The 24532-nt window shown below is 36.0% G+C and overlaps 1 protein-coding gene across 3 annotated transcripts in view; it reads left to right on the top strand.

The window, feature by feature from the left end:
• Window positions 1-22902, top strand: part of LOC135143421 (paired box protein Pax-6-like) — a 54902-nt gene extending 32000 nt beyond the window's left edge. For 2 of the 3 annotated variants that reach the window (XM_064075382.1, XM_064075311.1), the window contains exons 3-5: window positions 15411-15551; window positions 21144-21625; window positions 21681-22902. In XM_064075382.1, coding sequence (XP_063931452.1) covers window positions 15411-15551; window positions 21144-21625; window positions 21681-22145 — 1088 coding nt within the window. In that variant the 3' untranslated portion in view covers window positions 22146-22902. The remainder of the gene's footprint in view (window positions 1-15410; window positions 15552-21143; window positions 21626-21680) is intronic. The other variant, XM_064075448.1, reaches the window with a different exon arrangement.
• The last annotated feature ends 1630 nt before the right edge of the window (window positions 22903-24532 follow it).

Here is a 24532-nt window from a genome sequence, read left to right as displayed (position 1 = left end):
TTAATCGAATTTGATTTCTTTTGGGTGAATAATGGATTGGAAAGCAACGTTTGAATAGCGCATACGATTCGAGACGCAGTAATAAATCTATTGTTGAATTCGAAATAAGTATTTTGAATGCGGAACTGTCATATCAGAAACCTGAGCGATAAATAATGGATCGATATATAATTATACTTAGTTGAAATTACAGAGGAATAGTCAAATGGCAAACGTGCTTAAATAAATAATCCTCATAGCATTTTAATGCGATATGATAATTCCAGTTATTAGAGATATTAAATGCTCCCAGACAGTCGGCCATTTTGTAGATCGCATGTTAGGCAAACCTTGGCAGAGTAAGTAATAGGTAGGCTGCTTGCACAATGATAACTTGCCAGTTTGCGAGACCGCATAAGAACTTTTGAATTATACACATCAAATCAGAAGAGTTCTACATCTTGCACGGTACACTACCGCCAACACTTCCAACACTATTGGCGCTACTAAGCTGCAAACTGCTCGTTTGCGTTCCAGCCATAAATAAACAAAGGCGATTGTCGACAGCCGCTAATTATACACGTTATTGCACGGACGACGCTGCACAATGACCAAGAAATATTGCCTCACCGAACGAAAATCGATGATGAAATATATCTTCTTGAATAGTCCGCTCGGATTTTTACTTGCTGATTAGCGCAACTAGATCCTGCGGTCTTCCTTTTATGGCTTCTATTTTAGATCACTTATTCAAAACTTACCGGCTTGTCTGCTGACTACTTGCTGCTGAATAGCGCAAGTCGTTGCCACTTTTCACTCGAGTGCAACAAACTCAGTTTTTATTTTACCTTTTTTCTGGCTCGGATGAATACAACAAAAAATTAAAAAGTTTTTTAAGCAAAGAGCCATGTATTGAATTATTGTTGTCTTGAAAAGATTTTTCTCGGGTCAAAAATATTGTTTCTTTTGTTTGTTAAATTAAATTATCATGTGATCCCTAAGTCATTTTTTTAAATGTATTAACAATTGCTTCTTTTCATGATATTTTTTTTATGTTTGTCGTTTTTATGCGTTTTTGCAATTTTATTCGTTATTTTTTGAAAATAACTATTATTGGCAGAAGCAATTTTTAATCAGTGTCTAGAATTACCTATTTTTTACTGAAAGATCATTATCAAGTGTTTAGCTATAGACAAAAAAAAATTGATATCTATGTATTGACCCAGCGTTGGTTTTCCTAATAAGCAACTTTTAGTAAAATTATCCTATGATGGAAAAACCGGCCCTTAATTTTTATTCATGATATTCAAGATTGTACATATTATAAAGAAACACCGGCTAATAGGTTATTTTACTCGAGGCAGAATATAAATGGTTCGTATTTATTAGGTACCTACTAGTTGAAACTGAGTATTATATAGGTTAAAGTAAATCAATTGTAAACCAACAGTTAAATCAATAATAATAATTCTTTGGAGGATAAAATGATTTATGAACTGTTTATTTATACCTTTAATTGAAAATAGTTTCACCATATTAATAAATTTGTTTCATTACATATTTGATATTATTTAGAATTTTGTCTCTTATTTTTATAACATAAACTAAAAGGTAATTTACAGGCACTAAATGCGACGTAAATGTAAAAAATTACAATTTGACTTTAGATCGTCAATTGTTCTAGTTTTACTCATTTTTCCACAACAAGAAACTTAAAACATGGTAAAAATGGCAAATTTTAGTAGAAAAATATATTAAATAAAGGAAAATATAAGTACCTACCGCCCACCCGCCCTTATCTCAATTCCGATCAAATTTTCATTATTTGTCAGATCGAGGAGCGGAGCATAATTGCAAAATCCATATTTCCCTACAAAAAGAAGACGTACACTAAAAAAAGAAGGCAAATTCCGATGAATTTTTTATTCCTTGTCAGACAGAGGAGTGGGGCGTAATTACAAAATCCATATTTACTTACAAAAATTTACCAATTTGATAGCTTTTAGTCTTTGGTTGTGAAAAGAAGACTACGTTCAGTAAGAAAAACAAGGCAAATATATAGGATTGAGATAGCCCGGTCACCCGGGCTATCTCAATCCTGATGATTTTTTTATGCATGGGCGGGCTTATATGTTGCCTTTTTTTAAGTAAACCTTGGTAATTTTCTTCACATATCAAGGACCTGAAAACAAGTTCAAAGTGGTAAAATTTTGTAGGGAAATACGGATTTTGCAATTAAGATCCGCCTTTTGGCTCATGAGGAATAAAAAAAATCGTCACAATTGCGGTAGGGTGGGTGGGCGGGGTTTATATTTTGGTTTATTCTTAATATTCGTAATCTGCTTTCCACAACAAAAAACTTAAAACATGGTCAATATGATAAATTTTCGTAGAGGAATATATTAAAAAAAAAGCTAAATATAACCCCCGCCCACCCACCTTCATCTCAATTCCGATGAATTTTTCATTCCTTGTCAGACAGAAGGGTGGGGCATAATTACAAAATCCATATGTACTTACAAAAATTTACCAATTTGATAGTTTTTAGTCTTTGGTTGTGAAAAGAAGACTATACGCTCAGTAAGAAAAACAAGGCAAAATGCAAACCCCGGCCACCCGCTCTATCTCAACCGTGACGATTTTTTTATTTATGGGCGGCGCTTATAGTTTCCTCTTTTCTTAAGTGTACGTAATTTTCTTTTCATAATAAACTGAAAACAAGTTTAAAATGGTAAAATTTTCTAGGAAAATACGGATTTTGTAATTAAGATCCGCCTTCTGGCTATGACGAATAAAAAAAATCGTCACAATTGCGGTAAGGTGGGTGGGAGGGGTTTATGTTTTGACTTTTGTTTTATTCTTAATATTCGTAATATTCTTTCCACAACAAGAAACTTAAAACATGGTGAAAATGATAAATTTTTATATAGGAATATATTTTAAAAAAAGGAAATATAAGCCCCGCCCACCCACCCTCATCTCAATTCTGATGAATTTTTCATTCCTTGTCAGTCCGAGGGGTGGAGCGTAATTGCAAAATTCATGTTTACTTACAAAAATTTACCAAGTTGATAAAGTTTTAAGTTTTTAGTTGTGAAAAGAAGATTACGTACAGTAAGAAAAACAAGGCAAAATACAAGTTCCGGCCACCCGACCTATCTCAACCGTGATAATTTTTTTTATACTTGGGTGGGACTTGTATGTTGCCTTTTTTTTAAGTGCACGTAATTTTCTTTTCATATCAAGAAACTGAAACCAAGTTCAAAATGGTAAAATTTTGTAGGGAAATGCGGATTTTGCAATTAAGATCCGCTTTCTGGCTCATGTCGAATACAAAAAATCATCACAATTGAGGTGGGGTGGGTGGGCGGGGCTAATCTTTTCACTTTTGTTTTTTTCTTTATATTCGTAATCTTCTTTCCACAACAAGGAACTTAAAACATGGTTAAAAGGATAAATTTTCGTAGAGGAATATATTTATTAAAAAAAAGTAAATATAAGCCCCGTCCACCCGCCCTCATCCCAATTCAGATGAATTTTTCATTCCTTGTCAGACCAAGGGGCGGAGCGTAATTGCAAAATTCATATTTATTTACAAACATTTACCAATTTGATAAAGTTTTAAGTCTTTGGTTGCGAAAAAACGACTACATACAGTAAGAAAAACAAGGCAAAATGCAAGCTCCGGCCACCCGCGTTATCTCAACCATGATGATTTTTTTTATGCATGGGCGGGACTTATATGTTGCCTTTTTTTTAAGTATACGTAACTTTTCATTACAAGAAAGTGAAAACAAGTTCAAAATGGTAAAATTTTGTAGGGAAATGAGGATTTTGCAATTAAGATCCGCCTCCTGGCTCATGACGAATAAAAAAATCATCACAATTGAGGTGGGGTGGGTGGGCGGGGCTTATCTTTTGACTTTTGTATCTTTCTTAATATTCATAATCTTCTTTCCACAACAAGAAACTTAAAACATAGTCAAAATATAAATTTTCGTAGAGGAATATATTAAAAAAAAAGGTAAATATAACCCCCGCCCACCCGCCGTCATCTCAATCCCGATCAGAGCTGTTCAGTACTTCAAGTAAAAGTACTTGAAGTAATACTTCAAGTACTTTAAGTACTTCAAGTACTTTACTTGAAGTACTTTTATATTTAGGTACTTGGTACTTGGTACTTGAAGTATTTCTAAAATGTACTTGAGTTTAGTACTTGATTTTGCCAAGTACTTTACTCCAAGTACTTCACTCAGTATTTTAAATACTCTTGAATTATAGTGAACCAAGAGGTATAAGGTTATATGGCCATCATAAAATTAGTTGACCGCAAATAAATACCCCCTTTGTGTGGTTCGCACTAAGCTTACCGGTTGGCATAAATCATTTTCTAAACATTTCTTGCTCATATTTAACAGGGCCGGCTTTCAAAGCGAGTGGTTATTTCGGAACCCTCAGCGGCTGCAGGTAGCAAAGAAATAGTGGAGTGGTGGATTTTCATATTTAGTGAAAGCCGCCCCTGAACGAGACCAAAAGAGCCGGTCGAGCTGTAGTGGACTCGTTATTTACGACCCTAAAACCTTTTCTATTGTAAACAACTTAACTTGGACACAATGGGATGATTTTATGATGGCCATATAACCTTATAGCTCTTGGTTCACTATACTTGAAGTATGAAAGTGGAAATTTCAAATACTCTAGTCTCTATTTTACGAAGTTTTCACATGTCAAAATAGGGTCTGTTAAATACTTGAAGTTATTAATTCAATTATTTGATTAGATGTATTTTTATAGTAAAATCGTGTTTGTTTCCTGTGAGGTTATATTTTGATCTGTGATTGTGGATATCTTATCCACAATATGACGTACATTTCATAGGTACTTGCTACTTGCATAATGCCGAAAGATAGGTAGGTAAGAAAATTAATGTCATAAATATGTCATTTGAGAATGGATGACGACAGCAGAAGGGTCGGAGATCTGTGTAAAATTTTCAGCGATGTAAAGTTGTAAATATATGAATTTTGTCTTTTTTGTATTTTGGTCTGGAACTTAACTTTGGGGGTAGTTTTTCAGTACCTTCCCGGTACCCCAAAGGGAATCGGGTTTGTTGACGTACCTGCTAAAGTGCAAGGTCGGATTTGAAAATATTTGAGAAATGATTCAGTACTCGTTCAAAAAGATATTTATTCTTTCATTAGTTTATTAACCCCGCCGTGTATTTGTCAGTAAGAACCCTGGTCAGGGCGGAGAACTCGGCAGGGGATTATCCCTTTTATTATAATAGCAATAGCTGATGGCAGGTACAGACTTTCATATTCGCCTCTTCCTCGTAGAGTTTAAACACAATTTTATGTTAAATATTTTGCAGTTTAATTTTCTTTATCATGTTAGACACTCGTTTTTTACCAAATTTTCTTTTTTTGTTTATACATGGTTCAGCCATATAAACTTAGTTTGTTATTACTACTTTTATTTTCTCACATTACAGTTTCAAATAATCTTTTAAATTGTATGAATTATTTGAACACCAACAATTTAAAAAGACGTAATGCAGAAAAACAATGATTTTAAAAGTCACACTAATTAGTGTCATTTATCTTTCCTGTGCGGATTTTATTTATTACCGTACAACAACTTTACGTTTTACATTGCATCGCTTATTACATAAACCCAATATTGTTCAAAATGAAATATGTTTTGTGAAACTCGGCTCGTAGTACCAATGTTTTTTGTAATCCAGTTGATACGACCATGTATGGTTTTGATGAGTACCGAATTGTACTTTGATATTGCTCGAAGGACCTTTGTTTTGTTGTGTGCGAAATAATAGACAGCGTTCGGTTTCGATGTTTAAATACAGGACGGTTACAGAAGTACTGAATTTACATTTGTATTTACAATATCATGTAAAGATACCCAAAAGGGTCAGTGGCCGCTTCCGTAAATGGAACAAAATACATATTGACATTATAAAAAAATACAAAGTTAATGAAATTCGCGATTAGTTAGTATAATTGCTTAGATAAATACACCCCTATATTTTAACAATAATAAATTTAGTACATATTTACCTGAATTTTCGCAAAAGTCGTTGTTAGGTATTCTCTGAAGTCATTGTAGTTATCAGTTACTAATGTCATCTTCTTTGGGTTTTCAGGTAAAAATAAAAAATAAGCCAATCGAAAATGTAAAGGAAAATTCTGAAAGTATTGTGGCATTAAAGGAACAAAATTTTGTATAAATGGACGGAACAGCATTACGAACCTATTATTTGTGATTTGTCGGTGTCAAGTTACATACATACTTAGTTAGACAAACATTGTAGTGATTAGTGTTTACTATTTAGTCACTGTAGTTTTTAGGTTAATTTAATAATTTATAATTTTTAGAATAGTAAATACGTAAGTGGTAGACAGATATATTCAGGAATATGGGGCATTCAATCCAAGAAAATTCTCAGCATTTTTGGTATCCGCAAAAGTAAAAAACGACTAATTACTTTGATCACGTTGATATTTATCAAGAGTTATAGTTTTCGCTGAAAATGGACTCTCGTTTTAGGCATTTTATTTTTTATTTAAAAAAATTCATAGGTTTTTTTGAAAATGCAACATAGTGACTTAAACATTTTTATGTCACGAGCATGTAAATGTATCGCACAGCTTTTAAAATTTTTTTCTGAAAAATTTCAATTTCACAAATCCGGCCCTGTGCACTTTCACAATGGGTAATGATTAAGGGTGCTGTAAACTACCCACAAACTTAAACACGGAACCGGTTCATAAAATTCATATATTTTTAACACAACTTTATTAAAAATTCAGAACGTTTTGGTGGTGAACCAAAATTCAAAATATTAAAAAAAGGCAACAGAAGCCTGAGAAAATACCATACAGCGCCGATGTTTTTGTTATAAATTAATAGTAAGCATACATAGACAACGCCGTCATGTATTTTATTTCAATTTTAAATTAGAAATAGACGTTAATTTTGTCGAAGGCATTGTGTCAACAGAAAGATGTAAAAGTATTTCAAAAGAATATTGTTTATAAATAACATAGTATTATTAATAAGTGAGCTACCATTTTGCATTTAAGTTGATACTTATGCAATTTTTTATGTGACGAAATATGTATTATTGTATACTTAAATTCTGAGTATTAAAAAATTCAGTTCTAAAATATATTAAGCTTTTTAAAAAAAACAGGAAAAGTTATCTAATTCTACAGTATTTCAAATAATTAGAAAGTACTTGAAGCATTTTCAGTACTTCAAGTATTTGTAAGTACTTGAAGTATACCTCCAGTACTTCAAGTACTCGTAAGTACTTGAAGTAATGTACTTGGCTTGTACTTCAAGTACATCTGAAAAGTACTTGATACTTGAAATACTCTTGCCGAAAGTAAGTACTTGGTACTTTACTTGAACACTATTTCAAGTAGTACTTTGTACTTAGTACTTCAAGTACTTTTGTTGAGTACTTTGAACAGCTCTGATCCCGATGAATTTTTCATTTCTTGTCAATCCCGAGGAGCGGAACGTAATTGCAAAATCCATATTTGTATACAAAAATTTACCAATTTGCTAAAGTTTTAAGTGTTTAGTTGTGAAGAGAAGACTATACATACAGTAAGAGTTTTTTCGCAAAAAACTAGTCAATATTTTAGTTAATGATCATTCATTATTATTAAATGTTAATAGAAACCAGTTATGAGTATTAGACTGTAAAAAATTAGGGTTAATCAACGATGAAGATTTACGTTTAAAACTCACGCATAATTAAAATGTCATATTTTGCCTGAAAACTGCATATTCAAGTGACCAAATTATAAATTTTAAACCATGTGAAAAATTGTAAGATTTGCTGGTATTAGCATTTATTAATTGCTGTTTAATAATGCATTATTCAAGTTTTGACGTCATGCAGACTCCAAAAAATTTAAAAAAGCTGCTGCAGATTTATAGATTACTCTAGGAAATACGACCATGCGTCAGAAAAAAATAGGAATTAGGTTGTCTCAAAATTGATGAATTATATTCACATCCTTCAAGACTTTCTCAAATTACTTCAAATATAACATACAAGGTGTTTGGAGGACTCTAATAAATAAAAGTAATACTTCGGCTCAGGTCAATTCGGGTCAAATCAGGTTAGATCAGTTCTTAATGGGTGAGAAAATATTAAAAAAATGTCCAAAATGTAAAAAATATTTAGGATATTATTGATAAAAATAAAACAAAAAAATCAGTACAAACCTACTTTCTTAAACAGAAAAATCGTTATAAAAATACGTTTTGACAATAAAAATTTGTTTCCGTGCCACAGATTGAATTTAAACAAAATTTTAATAACCTTTCATAATAAGTAAATTTTTTTGCATAGTTTTACGGAACTGTTTTTAATCCAAAATTGCAGGCTTTACATTGTCAAAAAACTGAGGTTGTCAAAATTTTGGGGCAATCGCCGTATATATTCTTAACTTTTTGTTTAGTTATTCGTGGATAATTAAGTCATCATTGATTTTGTTTAATTCGTAGAAACAAACCATCACAAATTTCTATTTAAATTTTAACCTGGGTTGTCTAATTCTTATTTAGTTAATTTAAATAAATAAATTCGGTAATAAATTGTTTCGACTTTCAAAATCACATAATTTTGTAGATCTGTGCCGCTTGCCGAAATTTGGCGTAAGTTCCCGTCAGACTGTTAAATGTTGCGTGGCGATTTTTACAATGTAACAAGTAACAGATTTTTTTTAATAATATGATAATCTTATCCATTTAAACCAGTACTACCGTACTATTAACGTCATAATTTCAGAAGAATCCAGCAAAGTATGTCGCTCCTATTAAAAAATACTTCAAGTGGCAATCCTTGTGATAATTGTACACAATTTCCAACACCCGTATTTCAAAATAAGTTTCTAAAAAACCCCAAGTCCAGGATAATTAATAGGCTCCTCTATATATAATATTCCTTGCGTGCGAAGGTGAGTAAACGTTAAAAATCCTTTACTCAACGATTATTACAACTTGTGATTCGAAATTAATCCGAAGAAAATTGGTCACGTATGTGTGGAAAAAATTGTAAAACCGAAAAAAGCGCATTGCGCCTATGGCCGAGCAAAGCATTTTGTCAAATGATGGGTATTAATTTTTTTCGGTTCGGAAGATTTGTTCTTGTAATAGTTTTAATTTTGGATACTTAGTGCGGTTATAAACCGGCTTTCTCCGCGATAATAAAAAAGTCGGATTATAAACAGTGTTACGTAACGCCGTTGAAAGAAAGTCTGATTAGGAAGAGCCGCGAAAGGTCTGAATTGTCTATCAGAACACATTGTGGTTTAGAACGGATTAGATTCGATTGTGTATTTGGGCGAAAGCAGCACTTAATTATACAGATCGCCACACCTGTATCTTTTTTTCGAAAAATAATAATATGTAGCGTAAATATGTCCGTTCGCCATAAAAACCGCACATGAATAATGCATGATTGATTTATCTTCCTAAACATAAATGTTTTGCAACATTAAGTACGCTTAACCAATTAAGATAAAATCGAATATTCACGAGTAACATGATTTTGCAGTAAACATTCACAAATATTTGTGATAATTGGTCGCGATATGGGGGTAATAACATAATGTGACTGTATTTAAAATGTCCTGCGGAAATAAATAACGAACGCTAAAGGATTATGAAAAAGTCGTAATTACACTTGCATGTATACGAAGTGTTCCAAGTAGCCGTACAGCTCGGGGCGTTTGTTTGGCCTGAGCTGGATCCATGCTACCATGGTCTCACGCAAACCCAACTTGGGTGCCCACGGATCGGACAATTCTTTAATGTCCTTTAATTTACATGCGTGTGACTGTGCTTTGGGTTTGTAGCCCTAGGACGATTCCTTCGAAGCGTGACCCCAAATTGCCATTTTCAAAGGACCAACACAATCCAACCACTTTTTCGACCATTGTTACGTTGTTAAGTCTCAACATAATAATAAAGAGCCGACGTTTCGCGCAAAATTCGGTCGTGGGGCTCCGAGGTGTTTCCGAAGAATTGTCTGAACACTTCTCCAAATTATTTCTGCTTTTGCGGTTGCATTAGATTTCCTTTGTCGATCCGCGCACGAAAATTCACAAATGCAGCCGAAGCAAAAAGGGTGGTAAGAATTGAACACAAAAGTTGCTAGGGTCGGGTGTAAGGGTCATGATGCGGCAGGTCTTTTAGTTTAGATAACGACAATAAACTGTGAAATGGTAACTCAGAATTGACAGGACTTTCCGGAAATGAGGTTTTTGCATTTTTGCGTAACAATGTGGATCCAATCGGTTGTAGTTGGTTGCATTAGATTTTCTTTGTTCTCGCCGCCTGTTCTGTATTGGAGTCATGTCGGAAAATTCGGGGAATGCCGCTGGAAAGGCTCTGGGAAAAAAGGACGAGCTTGTCAGGAGCAATAATCCCGCTAAAAACTTTATAGCGTACAGTTATTCCAAAGTAAGCATTGTTGTTTTGGAAAAACGAGTAAAAAGCTGAGCATTGACACAATGGTTTCCTTAAATAGTGCTAATAAGAACTTTGCAAACAGAATACATCATGAAATCTGAGGAGTGACAAAAAGCAAGCATCCGTTCGGCGTACGTTCAAGAATGTAGCGCGCCGATAAATATCGGCTATTGCAGGAACAAATTTATAGACAAGCAAACCGAACGTGGCCGTTTCAATTTACAACTTTCGAACGCTTTTTTGAGCTTTTTTCAGGCGCGTGTCTCGCATCTGTCCGTCTTCCATTATTCAGCAAGATTTCTTCGCCGGCATTAATATTTCAGCGCAAGCTGCAGATTTTCCGAAATTTCGGCGTGCCCACATTCTGTCACGTGTCGCGGGCTAAATCAGAGTAGGTTCCAACGATGAAGATTATCGGTGGCTGCCTCGCTGTAAATTTCAGGACCAGTCCAAATACTATGTCCATAAAGGATTTTTATATCACTTTAATGACACAAGTTTTTGTCCGTCAAAATTTATAAGACCGTTTAAGTGTGTCGTGAATTTATAAGCAGAAAACAAGGGAAGTGAGTGGCGTGGATGAATGTACCCTTCTTTGACTATAGACGTGGCAGATGTCGCGCTGATATTTATTGTCCTTTGAGTTGAATGCAGGTCAGCGCAGACGTAAAGCAGGTGCCACTGCTTTCCTTTATTGTTGCTAAATGTTTCAAATACTTGCCTTATTAGGCGAAATTACCGAGACGACAATCCTAGCCACACCAGAGTAAATTAAATTTTATTAAATTCACAAAAAATACTTTCAGATGATTCATTGGTATTTCCCGTAGTTCGAAAAGGAAAGTTCAATAAATTTATTCCGAGTTTAAATAACTACTTTGTCTTTAGTAAAGAATGGTAGCCAAATTTCTGCCACATTTACGCGAATGCGGATGCGGAACTTTCGTTATGTTACACAGGAGCCGATTTTGCATAAGAAATTTATAGTAACAACTATCACTATCAAAATTTAACAAGTTTAGAATAAATATTGTTTTCGTTCTTCTTTGTTGTGGAGTGAACAACAACGCGTTGTATATTTCAGTTTGATTAACAACAATTTGCTCTTTCTTTGCTTTTCCCATTTTATATTGTGTGCAGGCGGATTGTAATTAACTCTTGACACTTTCCCGCTGAGAAATGTTAAACATTGTATCAAGTCGAGCCGAGAATCCATTGCGTAACGTGGGTTTCTTACAATCGAGCGTCTAGTTTACCAGCAGAAAAATTTCACGCCGTAATCGATTTACAAACAAAAGTGAAAAACATTCAAAATTATTAAAAAAGCTGAGAATTTTGTTTGTTACAACGTGCCACTCGTTGACTTTTCCTGGTAATAATCAATCAGGATTAAAGCATTTCTTCTTTTTGTTCAGTGAGCTTTACTTTTGAGTTACTTCGAATCAGAAGAAGTGCAAAATTTCCGTTACACCGATTTTTTGTCTGAGACAAAGAATGGATAGTAAATTTAATAAATCGTTATGCATATTAACCTTCCAGGAAAGTGTATTGTGGGTTTTGCTTTCTTCAGACTTCGAATTAGAATGACAGGTTTTAAGTAATCCGTTGCCAACTTTTTCAACTGTGAATAGATCTTGCCTTTTCTGGAGTTCATGGCTTAATGCTTGAAACTGGCTTATTTTTGTTTCTTTGTGTGTTTGATGGTTCTGCGGTCCGCTCGAAGCCACACACTCTTTACATGGTGGATTATTATTGAAACATCAAGCTGCATTAAACGATGGTCAGGTGACATCTTACGGTAACATCGAAAATACGAGAAAATAATAAAGTACAATCAAAAGATGTTTTACAGTTTTATCACTTTTTTGTCGAATTTTGGGCACAATTTGGGTCTCTTATATGCAGTCTGGGATACGTTTTTCATCAGTCATTACCTTTCCAATAGAAGACACAGTGCGTGTTTCAGGTCTATGACACCATTGCCTCAGTTAAAATTTAGTTTTGTGTCTCGACTTCTCTCCATAAGGAAAACAGATTTTTTTTAATGCAGTTTTTGATTTGCTAACTCCTGGATCTCCTTTAAAGCAGTACACAAATTTTCAAACAATCGAAGTATTTTTAAACTCTGTTGATTTTCCATAAGTTATTTTTGATTACTCAAGAATTTAAAATTCAAATTTTTTTAATGAGCCAAAAATGACTGCATGTTGCACGGGGTTGCTTGATCGATAGGTCACAAGCTTGTCCTACTTTAACGAAAATAACCTCAATCTACATTGAGATTTTCTGTGTCAAAGCTGTAGAAGTAACTATCCAAATAGCAATAAAAAAACGATCAAAGATGGAGTTTTGAAGATTTGTTTTTGATAGAATTTTTGTCCTTCCAGATTATCGTCAATTCGAAAGTTTGATTTGAAAATGCAACTATCAAAGACAAACTTCCAAAAATTCATGACTACCTTTGATCATTTTTGTGGTTGAAATGTACTACGAAATATATATGTATATATTTTTCGACCAGTGTTTTCATTCCACCCTTAAATATTTTTTGAAATCTTCTTTATTGAGTCAGCGATGTGTTCTTCTTATTTAGGTTTTCCCTCTTTGGTCTGCACCAATCTACTATAATTTTGATTTGAGGTTTCCGATTTTTCTGTCATAATCTTAAAGAATCTAAGATCTAATCACTAAGTAAATTGTAAAATATTTTAAGTTGCATTATTTTTCAAAATTTTAATTATTTTGATTATTTTCCATGTACTTATTAAATTTGAAAAACACGTTACATAGCAGTTTGTAAGCTTCTAACTAATTAGAATAAGAAAAAAAGTCTATATTACTACGAAAAAGTCGCATATTACTGTATTTACGGGAAAATTGTATAGGATATGAAAAGATGTTGAATGAATCCTTTTTATAATGGTAAGAAAAATAATAAAAAAAATGATCTCATGTTATTAAACAGAATTTACAACGCCCCTGAAGTACACGATAGACAGCAGACAACCGACAGAATGACAACAGACAGACGACAGACAAGGAAACCTATTTTTTATACTTTAGTGGTCATGAAATGTCGAGAAGATGTGAAAGTAGCCAATCGCCGGATAGGAAAATGATTTTCAAAAATTTTCAAAAAAAAGGATGTCTATTAAAAAGTCAGAAGTCTTTTTTATCGTAGGTCTTGAAATAATGTAAACGAATGTCAATATGATTTTCAAAAATTTTACAAAAAAAAAACTCCAAGCTCAGTTCAGTTAAGAAAATTCATTCTTACAGAGAATTTTTGGTCGATTATGAATACGAAGTTATTTTTCTTGTAAGTTTTTTAACGAAATAGGAAAAACTAGGAAAACACGTGCTGTCGAAAAGAAAAAAAAACATTAGCATATAGAGAATTTGTGGTAGAAAAATGTGAAGCTATTTTTTGCTCCTCCTTTTCAAATAATCGATAACAACGGAAATTTATTTTCAAAAAACATTCTAAAAAACGTTAAATCTATTTGAATAGAAAAAAAGAGCTGACTTGATTTTTTCACGGGTTTTTAAATACATAATTGAAAAAATTAGGAAAATAATTTTCAAAGGAAAAAACAATCTCTATAAAAAAATGAAAAAACTCGAATTTGTAGAGAATTCTGCGTACATTATGAATCTGAACGTAATTTTACTACAAGTCTTGAAATAGTGAAGAAAAATGTCAAAACAATTTGCAAAAAAACTTTGGGTTAAGCTCTATCCGATTGAAAAAAAATCTGAGTTAGAAAGAATTTTTTTCTAAAGTTATTTGCTTATAAGTTCTGTAATGAAATCACACTAGGAAAATATGTAAAAAAAGTAAAAAAACACTAGAATATATAGAATTTCTAGTAGATTACAAATCTGAAGTTATTTTTGCTCCTCAAATAATCTAGAACAACGTAAATTTAATTGTCGAAAGTTTTTCAAAAAACGTTAAACCGAACTCTATCTGAATGAAAAAAAAAGACCTGACTTGATTTTTGCTACGAATCTTGAAATAATTGAGAAAAATGGGAAAATAATTTCCAAAAAGAAAAAATAGTCTACTACAAAGAAGAAAAATTCGACTTTGTAGAGAATTCTGCATAGATTATGAGTCTGAAATCAGTTTTACTACAAGTCTCGAAATAGTGAAGAAAAATGTCAAAATAATTTACAAAAAAATGGGTTAAGCTCTGTTAGATTGAAAAAAATTTTGGCTTGGAGAGAATTTTCCTAGATTATGAATATGAGGTTATTTTTCTTGTGAGTTGTTTAACGAAATAAAAAAAAAATAGTCAACAGTACTATCGAAAGGAAAAAACATCAGCTTATAGAGAATTTCTGGTAGACAATTCTGAATTTATTTTTGCCCTTCCTCCTCAAATAATCGAGAATAACGGAAATTTAATTTCCAAAATCTTCCAAAAAACGTTAAATCGAAATCTGTTTGGATGAAAAAAAGCCGTAACTCGATTTTTGGTATGGATCTTGAAATAATTGAGAAAAATGGAAAAATTATTTCAAAAGAGACAAAATAGAGTCTTGTCTCGAATTTAGTACTCAACGCAACAAAATATGCAAAGACTTCTCAAAATCTACGCCGAAAATTTTGTTTATTTCTAATAACTTCTCTGTTGGGAAAGTGGTATGAATGTAATACTCTCTAGCTCGTTCCTACTTTTTAACCAAATTTATTCCTTGCATACTAAACGGAATCCTCCAATTAATTACCGCATTTTTCGCCAATTTTACTTTCAAGAGCAGATTCGTTTAATTTTTTATTGGTCGCTTCCGTTCTTTAAAGCGTTTTTTGCGATGTTACAACAAAGGTTAGAACAAATTTCCCGTGACTACTAAAAATAATTTGTGCAAGGTTACAGAATTAATATTTGTGGTTTAACAAATCTGCTTTTTTGCAGGCACGCTCCGACCTCCAGGTCTAATCGGAGGCAGCAAACCAAAAGTAGCAACGCCGGCCGTAGTTTCCAAGATCGAACAGTACAAAAGGGAAAACCCCACAATATTCGCCTGGGAAATTCGGGAAAGATTAATATCAGAAGGTGAGTGCAGAGGCGCCCGTTACCGCCACAAAAATAAGCAATTATCAAGCGCATTAATTACGGAAATGATTTCCACAGAACTAGAAACGCCACAGACTAATTATCATCAAACACGATTTTTGTGCGTGTCGATTTAAAATCGACGTAATTAAATAAAATTAAAAGATACACGTTCCGTGACGAAGCCGTGACTTTTTCGAAAACTGCGTGTGAATGAAAACACTTGTTTGTATTAACAAAACCGCAGGTAAAGGAACGAAAGAAATGACAATGTTTAGGGGTTTTATATTGTTTAGGTTGGCCAAACTGGCAGCGCCGACTCGACTATTGTTACGAAAAACCACACCTAATTATACGTATTGTGAATGCGGGGAGGATAAAGTAAATTATAGCCACTCTTTTAAAAAGACGTTTCCATTCTTGGATATAATACTTCGATGCGACGCAGAACTGGTGGCTTCCTCTGCGTTTTCGACAATTCTAGTTAAATGGACTTCCTGGCATGCACCGACGTTAATTAGCCTTCCGGCTGACGACAGCCATTTAAATCAATCGCAAAATGGCGTTGGTGCAAGTTCGAGCTGCAAATGAGCCGTACAGTGGCGGAGAAAATTTCGACTTCTTTGATAAAAAAAAAATGACAGTATAATAGGCAGTCAATTCCTCCAGGAAATTTTTGCCAAGATACTCGTGCTACTCTTATACTCTCATAGGTTGTTTTATTTCTATTTGGGTTCGTCATCTTCACAATTGATCTTTTGGTTGCCTTTCTGGTATCTCCGCCACTGGATCCGACGTCGGATCTCAATTGTTCAGCCCCGGGACAAATCGGAACCCACCTCATGTAATTACACTGTGACTGATGAATGATTAATAATTGTATATTTATCATACGGATGCATTGATCATGATCACACTTGGATGCAAGGATGAGATACCATCACTTCGATTTGATTTATCTGCACGTTAATTCCCCATTCAAACCCTCCGGCACCACCGTGTCTATCAATAAATTCAATCCCAGGCGGTGCTTCCTTTATTTATTTATTTTTTATGCATCTCATCCGGATCCATATTAATAATCGCAACAACGGGGATAATAAAAGGCCACATACTGTCTGCCACCGGTCAAACTTCCCAATTCGTAGCCAATTTCGTCGTAATTGAATTTTTTTCACGTAATTATGTAATAAAGCAATTTTCATCAAAGCTCGAAGAAGAACACCACGGTGGGCCACAATTGCAAATACACATTTAAAATAATAACCACACCATACCATCCAAGTCTACCTCGATTCAATAGTCCTGTTGGCTATGGTCATTCAATTGGACACGCGACTGAAAAGAACGATTGTATGTTGGACTCTTTGTCTGGCGCTCACGCCTCATAATGGCACATGTAGTTCCGTCTCTATTACATTCCATCAGCATTGTGGATCCAGCACGGATTCATAATTGAATAATATTTTTCTCGCATCAGGTTGGTATTCATGGTGGCAGCCAAACTCCATTCACCAAGCCACAAGTAGGATAATTTAGATCGATCTATTAAAACGAGACCCGAATATTCAGATTTGGCAGACCATTGATCCACCGACACTCAAAGGCTTATAAGGACTATAGATTTTCGCCCGGTACTTCTGTATGACACAATGAAATAAACAGTTAGCCAATATTCAAAGAAAACACCACACTTCGCAAAAAATAGTGTACATGCCGAAAGTGAAACAAGAGTGAATCCTTGAGGACCCCTGAAGATATTTTGTTGCGGCTGCTGCTAGTATAACAAGTTCAGTTTTAAAAGAGCTGAATAGCGTACGGTTGTGAAGATTTCCGGCTCACGGGACAACACATTTTTAACTTCTTATTTTTTCCTTACTTTACTATACATTTATTTCGTTGTTTGGTTCGAACTACTTACAAGAGAAATGATGTCCAGCTTGTCGGTTTTCGAAAAAAATCCCCAAGAATAAATAAAAGATGTGACACTTAATAATCCCAATAGGTACACTGTTACAGTACAGTTAGATTGTTTTTCGTCTTACTTTCCTTCCCTTTGTGCTGGTCTTCTGATGGTTCACTTTCTTTGGTAATGTAGACGAAGTACATACGCCAAATCCAGCTGTTGCTGTTGCACACTTTTCGTCTGGTAAAAGGACAAAACTTGCCATCTCATCTGGTAAGAGTGACATAATAGTGATCTTTCCGCGTTCGTCGTAAGAATTGTTTTCGTCTGCTTCCCACAAAGGAAGAAACTTTCGAGTAAGAATCGTTAATCGGCCGAACGGCATGTTCAAGCCTTCAACGTCTTGCAGTTTGGTTATTGGAACGAATTGGAGTGTTGGGCTTTAGCGGATGAGAGCGTCGCTGAAGGTTGATCGAGCAAAGCGGTCGGATTTGACGAGCTGTCAGTGTCGCGGTAAGTGTGACATTTTATTTGAGCGAGGCGAGTTTAATTAAGAAGCTTCCTACTTAAAGATCACACGAACCTTGAAAACATTTAGGATATGGTCTGTTGTCGCCAGGTTTGAAACGGATGTATCCAGAGTAATTGCTCGACACTGTGAGTTGTACTCATTGTGTTGAACGGTCCGGTAAGCAATCTAGTTAACGTGAAATCTCGATTTCATTTGTCACAGAGAGGTGTGGTGCCGGCGAAGAAACGAGACCAATCACGCCCCCTGGAGTGCGGAAAAGATCGCTAAGCGAGGGTAGCACATCTGCAGGTGGTCGTGAGATCGACCACCAGACCGAGAATTGTCCTCGCCGGAATTCCGCCTTGCCGGAAGACATAAAGTCGCAGTTGCTAACTCATCTCGGCCCTACTATTATGGCAAATAATTGGAATCAACCGACCTCCAAACAGCGTAGCTAAACTTGCGTCCGGCGACGAGCTATCGATAATTATGGGTGCTTATTGTTTCGCGCGGTGATCACCTTTGAGAGGAGAGTGCTTGAGAAACTATGCGCTCCATTGTGACGGTGGTCGAGGGCTCTCTTCGATTAAACAAACAGTCTGCCCAGTCATTACGTTCGATCAGTGACAGAGGGTTTTTGAAACGCAGAAACGCGTCTGATAAAAGTCGAATCAGATCCTTGCCAATGCGGCGTTCCGCGAACTTTGGTGCAAAAGCCCCTTCGCAGAAACTTCTCCGTTTCATATTGCACACTTCACTAATGACGGGTGATTATCTTGTCAGCTAAGCAGGCAGCACCAACCACAAAGGACTTAATACTTTGTGGCAGTGGTTCCCAAGCTTTTCCAAAAGACACCGTCTTCGAGCAAGAACTTTTTCTTCGTTGTTTAGTCTCTCACGGTCTTAAATATGGTTTTATCGTATTTCCAATAAACCTGAATGTGTTGTTTGTCCAGAAGTTTTGTCAACAGAAAGTCTGGCATCATTGAAGCTACTTACACAGTTAAATACCAAACATCCGGACAAAAACACAAATCTATGGTACTATTTGTAAGGAAGCTAAACTCACTGCACAAGGAGAAAGCCAGTTTTACATGAACAAACACAATTAATGAAAAAACATTACACTAGTAAGTGAACTAGTTTCTTTTCGCATTGCAAAAGCCAATAAGTCACATACAGTTACTGAAGATCTGATCTTGGTACCTGGAATCTTCTTCGATCTTTCGATGCCCAACACTATAAGCTTATTTTCCCTATAATACATAGAAGAAAGAAAAGAAGTCAACTTTTGAATAACGCCTTGAAAAGAATTTTCCAGTTAAAAACATAACTTTTGTTGTAAGTACTTACAACACGAGAAATCGGAATACGAGAACGAATTTTCCAATTTTCTTCGGTTTCTTAAACTGGATTTCCTACTCGATATTTTTGAACATTTGAAAATTTAAGTATTAATCTGTAAGACTATGACAGATCGGACAAAATTAACGAATTTATAAAAAAAAAAATTCAAACTGGGGGAAAAAAATGATTCATTCCACTGCGTCCCAGATTTAGCTAAATGTTCATGAAATTCTTTCAAATTACTTCAAAAACAAGAAAATACACTTCCCAAATTCTTTTAAACTCCTTCAAAAATAAAACAAAAGTGCTCTCAGAGTTTCTTTCAAACCACTTCAAAACCAAAACAAAAAGGGTTCCCGAGATTCTTTCAAACTACTTCAAAACCAGATGCAAGTGGTCCCCGAGATTCTTTCAAATTACTTCAAAAACAAAACGTAAGGATTCCCGAGATTCTTTTAAACTTCTAAAACCAGACAAAAAGGGTTCCTGAGATTCTTCCAAACTATTTCAAAACCAAAACACCGGTGATCCCCTAGTTTTCTTTCAAACTACTTCAAAAACAAAACACAAGGGCTCCCCGAGATTCGTACAAACTACTTCAAAAACAAAACACAAGTGGTCTCCGAGATTCTATCACACTACATCAAAACCGAAACAAAAGTGATCCCCGAGATTCTTTCAACGAACTTGGAAAACCAAACAAAAGGGGTCCCTGAGATTCTTTCAAACTTCAAAATCAAAACAAAAGAGGTCCCCGAGATTCTTTGAAACCACGTCAAAAATCAGACAAAAGGAGTCCCCGAGATTCCTCCAAACTACTTCAAACACAAAACACAAATGGGCCCTGAGATTCTCTTAAACTACTTCAAACACAAAAGACAAGGGGTAGCCGAGATTCTTGTAAACTACTTCAAAAATCATACCCAAGGGGTCCCCGAGATTTTTTTAAACTGATTACTTCAAAAACAAAACAAGTGATCTCCAGGATTCTTTCAAATTACTGCAAAAACAAAACAAAAGGGGTTTTCAAGATACTTTCAAACTACTTCAAAAACAAAACATAAGGGACTTCTAAAATTCTTGCACTCTACCTCAAAAACAAAACAGTAGAAGTCCCCGAGATTCTTTCAAATTATTTCAAAGACAAAACACCATGGGCAGGGGCGGATACCAACCCGAATCCAAATTTTATATAGTAAAATAAAGTAATTTTTCGGGCTTTCAGGCTCCGGTGTAGATTTTTCCCGCTAAGTGTAGTATAATCAATTCTAAGCATGTTTTTGTAGAAATGCAAATCAGTTGCACAGTTTAAAACTACAGCTTTGCAATTATTTCCCCAAAGAAATTCAAAACAGTTATGATAATTACCGTTTTTAGAGAACTTTCAATATGCTGAGATTCCGACAAACTTGAAGGAATAACTTACTGAGCTACCAAGTAATGGAATGAAGAAACTAGTTTTTTTCTCAGAACCTAGATAAGTTTTAAACCCAAATAAAATAAGAAAACCCCCAGTTCGCGAACGTAACTGTCGAGCACAACAAAAGTGAGAAATCGCTTCCAATTTGAAAATTATATAACTGTGGCTGCATGACATAGAGAGCGTCAAATTGGAAAACTAGTTTCTGAAAAACAAGCATCAATATCCTTTAACTTTGTAATTTATTTTACACGAAGTGTTAATGTTTCCGTTTATGGTGGAAGGGTATTAATGATTATGTTCCTCGATACGCAACAAACTTGTTAAATCAGTTAAATGTTAACGCATTATTTTTAAAAATCCTCTACATTTTGGGAACCGCTGCTTTATGGTAATTATTGGTTGCAGGTGTGTGCACCAATGCAACGGCCCCATCAGTGAGCAGCATCAACAGGATACTCCGAAACCGGGCTGCTGAAAGAGCCGCAGCGGAATTCGCCCGGGCTGCCGGTTATGGCCTGTACCACCCGCACCCGTACGCGGCGGCGGCCGCCGCCTTCCCGTGGCATTCGCCCCTGTGGCCCAACAGCCCGTTGGGTCTGCAGCCGCCGGGGGCCGGGTCGTCCATGATGGCCGGCTCCCCCAGCTCGTCCGGGTCGCCTCACCCCGACCACGGTCTTCTCAGTTCGCCCCCGGGCACCCACCCCGACAACAAGGACGACTCCAGCCTCGACAGCTCCGAGCAGCCCAAGTTCCGCCGAAACAGGACCACCTTCAGCCCCGACCAGCTCGAGGAGCTCGAGAAGGAGTTCGAGAAGAGCCACTACCCCTGCGTGTCCACGCGGGAGCGCCTCGCGTCCAAGACGTCCCTGTCGGAAGCCCGCGTGCAGGTAGGTAGAAGTGCTCAAACGCCCGATCTGACTAATGGTGGTATATTGAAACCAGGTTTGGTTTTCCAACAGACGAGCGAAATGGAGGCGCCACCAGCGCATGAACCTGCTGAAGCAGTCGTCCCCGGGGCCCCAGGGCAGCCAGTCTTCGATGTTCGGCGGCCGCTTGACGCCCTCACCGCACTACACTGCCGGTTCCACCCCTGGCTCGCCGCTTACTACGCCTCATCGCGCCGGGGGGCCGACGGCGTCCTCCCTTTTATTGCAAATGGGCGGCGAAAATAGTGCCTTCAAGGCCTTGGTGCCGAACCCGCTGCTGGCCCCCGACGGCATGCGGCGGCTGAGCGACTACACGGACTCCGAGGAGGAGATCAACGTCAACGACGAGTCGGACGTGGAGGAGGCGGCGGAACGGAGGCGGAGGTCCAGGTCGTCGAGTCCCGTCGAAGTTGTCGACTCACCCGCCAAGGAGACGCCCACATGTCAGCCTTTGCAGCTCACCATGCACGATCGCGATTAATTTATTGAGGATTACGTACATGGTGAAACAGCATTACCAAAGCAATTGAACTCTTATACACTTAATTTATGTCTGTAAATACTTATTTAAATGACGTGTCAGCGGCTGTGACTCGACTGACAATTTTGCCCAAGCTAAGGTTCCTTCATTCTGCTCTCTCATCACACAACCGATAATTACGGCGAATCGAAAACTCGACACCTCCTCTTCCCTAAATAGGAGACACTTGGAACATTTCGAAATTATAGACGAAGAAACAAATATTGTACTATATGAATTTAGACACATGTATATGGTCAGCGTTCAAAGAACGAAACTGATGTCCCAAGTGTTGGTAGCCTCCTCGGTTTCGAAACCGTCCATCAAAATTTTCTCGGTCAAGCAAAAGACCACATTCGAGCTCCCTGGACGAAGGGACCAGCGAGTGATGGCCGTCTGAGGAACTCGTATCTGGCGCTATCGGACGAACTTTCCTTTTCCGTTCCGAGGGGGCTACAGAGGACCGAGCACCAGCTGTAAATACCCAGTCGTACTGTCGATCGTACTCTAGCTGTAGAAAAGAAAAATTGTTACTTATTTAAATTTTGTGTACATTAAAGAAGAACAAAGCGTTTAGTTTTCTAAATTGGTCGGTTGTCCGGTTTGTTAGAGAGCGTAGGCTTTTCTAATGAATGAACGCCGACAGCAACTCGTCCATTGTATAGTAGCCGTAAGAAACTGTAATAATTGTTAACGAAATACAATTTGCATAAACGTTTGTCTAAGGTATCATTCATCCGTTCCAGTAAAAATCCGTTGCTCCGAGAGCAATACTCCCATGGCCATTAGTTTCCTCAAAGGCGAGAAAGACTTCCTTATTACGTTTGATTTGATTGATGAATTAAACATTAACGATTTATTCGCTTGTTATCGGAGCGAATCGGTTGTGTATTGGAAACAGAAATGTAAATGTGGTTTTGAAATAAACCTGGAATTCCGATATTCACCGTCGTGTTAACACAATAAGGAGTGTCGACGAAAGTGGATGGTAGCCGTGTGGATTTATGAGTTTAACTAATACTTGTAGGTCGATAACGTTAACATAACAAGAACCATCGGCTGGGTCGTAAACAACGCTGGAAGAATGCCGTGAGTGTCACGGCAGAGGCGATTTTTTGGGGCCAGAATTTGAAAATCGAACGGATTTACAGGGCCGGCTCAGACGCCAAAAAACGAGACCGCTGCAAGAGAATTATGATCAACATTTATTAAATCAGTTCTATTTTAAGCAAATAATTCAAAGCATGTCTTACACTCCTGACAGGTAGGTACATATTAATTATATTGTATTAGTACTCACTTTCTGCAAAAAAATGTTCTTGTTGGCAATTAAAATCGCCGAACAAGAATGCAGCGGTTTTGACCTTACTGGGACACCGCGTGGAATAAATAAATTCTTATTGTATCATTTTCTGAACTCCAACATTTTGGTGTAAATGGAAATGAATTGCTATATAACGAAACCGATAATTCTTCTTTTCTGACGTAAAAGGAAAATTACCTTTCATGTCACAAGTAATGAAAGGCTTTAGAGATCGACGTTTTAAGCATAACGATTCTATTATTTTCATTATTACCTTAACAATCACATAAATTTTTCAAAAGTATACTTGTTGTTTTGCCATACGTTCAAAATATTTAGTTATGTATTTCGAAACGAATCTTTGCATTAGATAACTTAGTTTGATTGAAAAAATTAACTACCAGGAAGCTAGCTGGTGGACAGTGAGTAAATGAAATAAAAATAAATAAACTCAAAAAAACTTTATTATAGAACAAACTTCCGTTATTTTTTTTTAATTTTTAATTGAGATATTATAATAATTCATGTATCCTGTCCTCTATGGAGATTAGTTAATTGGAGCTAGACAGTTAACCTGTGATGTCAAACAAAGTTTAGGATCCTTGTTACGATGTGTACAAAAATAATTAAATGTGTTCAGCGACTCAAGTGACAAAAGAACCAGGTGAGAAGACAGCAAAAATAAAAAAATACCACGCTGATCGGAAGAAGTTTATTTATTGATGTTTTAGATTTATTTAAAAAATTAGACAATATTAATGCCACGTCAGAATAGATCCTTTGCACGCCAGAAAATAGTTAAACCAGTGATAAATAAAATCTTTCAGAACGCCAGAAAAGGAGAATACACGACATATTAAGTCAATGCACGACAACAAAAATTTTAGGTTTGTACTGCGCTTTTATTATATTTTGCGTATCAGCAACTTTCCAAAATGACAAAATCTAAAAATCTATAGAACAACAACATTATTTTCTTGCTTGTGGTTCCAGCTTTACCAGAAAGCTCAATGTATTCTTCTCTCCTACGTTAGAATTTAAATTT

This window comes from Zophobas morio, unplaced genomic scaffold (genome assembly GCF_036711695.1).
Source record: "Zophobas morio isolate AGI-343-1 ecotype UQ-CSIRO unplaced genomic scaffold, CSIRO_AGI_Zmor_V1 ptg000002l, whole genome shotgun sequence".
Lineage (NCBI taxonomy): Eukaryota > Metazoa > Arthropoda > Insecta > Coleoptera > Tenebrionidae > Zophobas > Zophobas morio.
This window is presented reverse-complemented; position numbering and strand designations above follow the sequence as displayed.